The 5,532-nt window shown below is 34.6% G+C and overlaps 1 protein-coding gene across 1 annotated transcript; it reads right to left on the bottom strand.

The window, feature by feature from the left end:
• Window positions 1–1,405: 1,405 nt before the first annotated feature.
• LOC100815025 (protein STRICTOSIDINE SYNTHASE-LIKE 10) lies at window positions 1,406–5,332 on the bottom strand. Its single transcript, XM_003554091.5, has 3 exons — window positions 4,832–5,332; window positions 2,569–2,832; window positions 1,406–2,129 (listed from the first exon to the last, which is right to left on the bottom strand). Exons 1-3 carry the CDS (start codon window positions 5,113–5,115, stop codon window positions 1,562–1,564), a joined length of 1,116 nt encoding a protein of 371 aa, XP_003554139.1. The 5' UTR covers window positions 5,116–5,332; the 3' UTR covers window positions 1,406–1,561.
• Between the last annotated feature and the right edge of the window lie 200 nt (window positions 5,333–5,532).

Raw genomic sequence — 5,532 nt, 5'->3', positions numbered from 1 at the left:
CAAAATTAATTGTAATAAGACCAAAAAATACATCAGTAGATTTATGTTAATAATGTATTTTTTTCATATATAAATTTTTTATTAAACCTATGATTTTTATTTACAATTTATATATATATATATATATATAAATTAAATATTAGATCAAAATTAATTGTCACAAAATTTATTATGTAAATTTACATGTGCATTAAATATACATTAGAAATTTTAGTGTTATATATAGTGACATTAATTATTTTACAATGTAATTGATCTATTAGCTCAGTTGGTTAGAGCGTTGTGCTAGGTTCGATTCTTACATGGGCCATTAATTTTAAATTAATTCATAAAAAATATTTTTGAAGAATTTTAAAAAAAAATCCTATGGAACACTTACGGATTGACAATCCATATGGTATACGGTCAATTCGTAATGGAATTACAGATTCGCAATCCATATTAACTTTACGAAAGAACAATATTGGAATTGTCCATCTTGTGCTGGGTGTACCAGCAATATGCTGGATGCGCAAAGCAATGCCCTCAATTTGAAATTATTTTAAGAATATTATCCTATGTTGATTTATCTTATTCTTACAAAAATAAAACTTATATCTATATTTATATTCTTTTTTTATTTGTAAAAATTGAAGACAAGTATTGAAAGAATTACAATAACGGATGCACTCGGCTCAACCAAATGAGTCAGACTCGCTTAGTATATGTATAATCTATGACTCACAAGATGTGATACAAGTGACAAATAACTTAGACACTTTAAGTGTATGTTATGGATTTGATCCTTGTGAATAAAATAATAAATGTGAGGAGAAAATTTTTCTCTTACCTCACACTTTACTTCTTCATCAGATTAGTTTATAACTATTAACTATAAAAATACCTTACTATGAGAAAAGAAAAAACCTCTAACAATAATAAAGAGATATCCTTTTGATTTACACATTTTTTTAAGACTATTTTATCCTTCAATTGATTCTATAAACTATCCCTCAATACAAACAATTATTATTAAAAAAAAAACTATTTGTCAGGGGTCTAATTCAATCGATCGAACATAAGCGTGGGTTATTATAAATTTTTCGACATTATCTACAGATTAAAAAAAAACCCTTATTTTTTATTTATTAAAAAATACTGAAAAGCAGTCACGTTCTTAAGGTACTGTATTCGACTTGCTTGGTCCTCTGTCCTCTCTTCTGTTTCTCTTCTGTTTTAAGGAAGTGCATCCATCTAGCAAGTGTCATTTCATATACAAGGAAGAAAATGATACACATTCATTGAACTCTTTTCCAAGATACAGGTGCCGAATGCTACCATACCCGAACACCGCGTAACGTAGATCCACCACTTTGCAAAAAAAGATTAGAAAGAATTTTGCAAAACTGTTTTGTGTACCTGTCCATTAAGTTTAACGTGGTGTTTTATTAATAATGAACACAAAGTAAAAACTAGCCTCGTCAACCACTCAAAGTAATTCACAATTCTACATAATCTGCATACACAACTACATCTTATTCGAAAAAGGTGTTCCAAAATACATCTTATCCATGATACACTCTTATAAACCATAAATGCCAATGAAAGGCATCAACACTGATGCAATCCAAAGCTTCCCATCTTTCTCTTCCACTTCACTGATGAACTTCAAGGTCTTCCCATCACAATCTTCCAAGACTTCTAATATCTCTCCTTTATCACTCAGCTTTACAGCAGCAGCATGAGGCTTCCACCCTGCAAATGATGAGTGCAACTGCTTGAAGTTAAATCCAATCTTAAGCAACGCCTTTCCCGCCCATGGATTGGAAGAAACCCACTTCGCGAAACGACTTCCCTTTGCATGCAGAGCCACCCAGAAATGCCCTTGTGAATTTCTTCTCACATTGTCTGGAAAGCCAGGCAGAACTGCAAATGTATCCACATGGCCAGCCTTAGGTCCACGAAGCCAAAGCTGCAAGATCCTGCAAGTAGTGGTTTCTGCTACCAGAACGAATGATCCGTCTTTGCTTAAAGCAACACCATTGGGAAAAGCAAGGCCGCGTAATAAGACCGTCACTTCTTTTGTTGACTTGTTGTATTTCATTAACCGGCCAGTCTTGTCTCCACTTAGGAGTACAAGCATAAATTGCCTGCAAAAAAAAGTGGCCATGATTTAGACTAAAAATTCTCCTCAAATTGAAGTTTTTCTATCTTTTTTATTTTATTTTTCATGCTGGAAATTAGAACAGAAAACATATGTACATAGATTTATGGGAAAAATGCAAATTTCACAAATATTATTTTCTTTGATCTTTAAACTTTGAGTTTTTTATTTGACTTGAACAACAGAACAAGTGATTACTTTGTTAGAAAAAATTGACATACTTTGTTAGATATTTCCCTACATATCACAGGGTTGAACATTCCACACCAGGATATCAATAAGGGAATATTTTGTTTTTCAATCAATTTCATTTTTCATACACTGGAGTGCTAGGGAACAATCATAAGGACTATTACACATTAATTAGGAACACACAGACACACTTCCACTATAGAAAGGAAGATATGCGTTTGTGATAAACTTACCTTCTCTGGAAGATTGTGGTTGAATCAGTGAAGTATATCACTTCTTCATCTTCACTGATGTCCATGTCATTGGTGAACTGCAAGGGCTGACCTTCAACTTCTGTTACCACTTCGGTGGCCAAACCCCCTGCAGACCCCACTACTTTTAGGCCTAGGTAGGCATCAGCAATGTACAGATCTCCATTTTTCTTGTCAAATCTTAGTCCTAATGGCCTCCCACAAATGTGCTCCAACTCTGGTGCAAATGGGCGTACACAGTCCGACCTTGAAAATCAGGCAACTAAACTCGTTAAATTCATAAGAAAAATTTCAGGTATCCAAATAGTATGAGTTAGACCTAATATCCTGGCATTTAAACAAAATTTTCAGCATAATCCAATGCTACACACCTCTTATAGAAAAACGTTTGTCAATTTCAACAGTAACTTAATGGGGGCAAATGACATTTTTTTTTTTATTATCGTCTCATCAGAAGACTAATTGGCACAATCATTCATGCACAATATGAAAGAGTATTGATAAAACAGACAAGAAGTTAGGTATCCATGGTTGCATGTAGGAATGGCAATGGGAACGGGAACGGGTGGTGCTTAACTACTACCCACCCCGCAAGTTAGAAAACCCGCCCGTACCTGCCCCACGAATTCGTAGATATCCGCGAATCTAACTACTCGCGGATTTTTGTATACCCCCGGATACCCATGGGTATCTATGAATATTAAAAAATGAAAAAATCTTTTTTTTTAGCAAAAGAAAGAAAAATATATAATGCCAACAACTCCATTGCATAACTCCAAAACATACATTCAAATAGCATTAAAACATTAGTTCAAATAAAATTAGTCTATCTAAAACATAAGTCCAATAAAAGAACAAGTTCAACTTCAATTCCTTAAATCTAAACAACTTCTACTTTACTCTTCAACAACCTCACTTTGGTGACTTGTTCCCTGAAACAAAAAACATATGATATATATATATATATATATGAGTGAGAAGAGTAGGGTTTTTTTCCAAAGCCTAACTCATTTTATATATATGAGGGTATTTTCATAATTGTACAGGTAGTGGGTACTATGATATCTGCCCCCGCCTTGTTAACTAATGGATAGTTAAAAAATCTGTATCTGCGGGTAGCAGATATCTGTTTACACTACCCATCTTCTATTCATTGCAGATTTTATCCGTGGATATCCACGGGTGCGGATTTTTTGGCCATCCCTAGTTGTATGCTCAAACAATGCAATGGCCACCATATGGAACCAAAGACACAGAACGCATGCATTTACTTTTTTGTTTTTTACCTTCCCTCCAGCCTCTTGGAATAAGCCCTTACACTTACTATGATGCAAAACCTACCAGGCAGAATTTCCCTCAAAGCATATAACTTAGAAGATAGGCATAATGATCAGTGTGTTAGAGCCAGTCTCCAGTATCAAAAGGTTTGCAAAACAAATAACACAGCTCAAGTCTAAAGGAGAAAGCTATTTGATCTCCATGACTTCTTCAATTTGAAGTATTTCAGAAAAATCATGTTGCTACAACACAGGTGTGTCACACTTTACAACCTGCCCCCATTTCTTATTTAAATACTAAATAATAGTTGACGCGGTGAATGGACCTTTCTTCAGGGTAACAATAATCAGCTCAGAGCATTGGTCCTATCCTAACTCTTCGATTTAGCATGGCATTAAGACCCTATTTAGACAAACTTATCTGTAAGACCGTAAGCACTTATAGGAAAAGGAAATAAGAAGATAAAGTTAAGTTTCTCTTATAAGCTACAATCAACTAATGCATTCTTCTCCAAAAGTTGAGGTGTATAAGTTAATTTCAGCTTATGGGAGAGGCTCAATTCATTTCACCTTCTTTTTGTTTTTCACCTGTAAATGCTTATGGAAAAAATTTATCCAAACAAGACCTAATGCAGTAACTATCATAATCTCTATAGTAGCTTAAAAATGCAATCTTCATAGTTAAAAAATAGTAAAGATAACCCATTCCCAACGAATCAATCGAATCATCCCTGCTCAATTCCTTGTCCAATTCAAACGAACTACAACCACTCCACCCCACCAAAAATTAGGTATCCAAACTTCACCATCTTGCGTAAAAATAAAACCTTCATTCTAAAAAAACCAATTAAACCCTCACCAACACAATAACATGATAAAAAAAAAGTATAAGCACCAAAAGGGGTAGCAATAGTAGTAGTAATAATAATAATAGAAACTATAAAGTATGAATAATTATAAAACAGTACCTATTGGAACTTGTGACAGCAAATTCAGTCCAACCTCGCTCTTCCCCTTCCCACTTGAGAATCCGGCCATCGGCGACGCCGGTGTAGGGCCCTCCGCCGTCGGCGTCGAAGACAAGACTCTCCGGCCCGACGGCTCCGGTGACATGGAGCAACCGAGCAGCGTGAAGGTGATCCTTCGAGCCCGGAACATGAGGCGGAGAAAACAGGGTTTGAGGGTTCAACAAGGAGAAGGTGATAGCCAAGAGTGCAAGCAAGGCTGCACCTGCAACGAGCCCTGTGTTCATTGCAAAAGTGACAACAGTGGAACTGTGCAAGTGTAATGTATTGAACCAACGAGAATGTGTCACTGTATTGTGTTGTGTTGTTCTCTGTTTCGATTTCCTTGTCCCTTCGCACTTTTAACATCAAGAACTTTGAAACACCGAACTCTTTTCTCAACATGGGTCAGCAGGCTAACGTGTGGCAAATGATTCTTTCTCATAAATAATAAATTTTTTAGATGTATAAATAACCATTTTTGGTATTTACCGTATATAAATTGGTGATCATTTTAATCTTTGAAAGAACATACATTTGGATTTAATAATGCGTAAAAAAATACGATAATTATATTTGTGTTAAATTTAACAATAATTTATTCTTAAATTTTATAATTTAATGTTAAATTAATCTTTAAAATATATAATTTAATTTTAAATTGT

This window comes from Glycine max, chromosome 19 (genome assembly GCF_000004515.6).
Source record: "Glycine max cultivar Williams 82 chromosome 19, Glycine_max_v4.0, whole genome shotgun sequence".
NCBI classification, from domain to species: domain Eukaryota; kingdom Viridiplantae; phylum Streptophyta; class Magnoliopsida; order Fabales; family Fabaceae; genus Glycine; species Glycine max.
Note: the sequence above shows the minus strand (reverse complement) of the source record. Positions and strands in the feature narration are given on the sequence as shown.

Excerpts from the sequence above, each read along its gene's own strand:
- LOC100815025 (XM_003554091.5), bottom strand. The coding sequence starts at position 5,115 with ATGAACACAGGGCTCGTTGCAGGTGCAGCCTTGCTTGCACTCTTGGCT. Across the intron at positions 2,833-4,831 it reads GCTGTCACAAGTTCCAATAG|GTCGGACTGTGTACGCCCAT; the intron begins GTACTGTTTTAT and ends CTGATTTTCAAG. Across the intron at positions 2,130-2,568 it reads ACCACAATCTTCCAGAGAAG|GCAATTTATGCTTGTACTCC; the intron begins GTAAGTTTATCA and ends TTTTTTTTGCAG.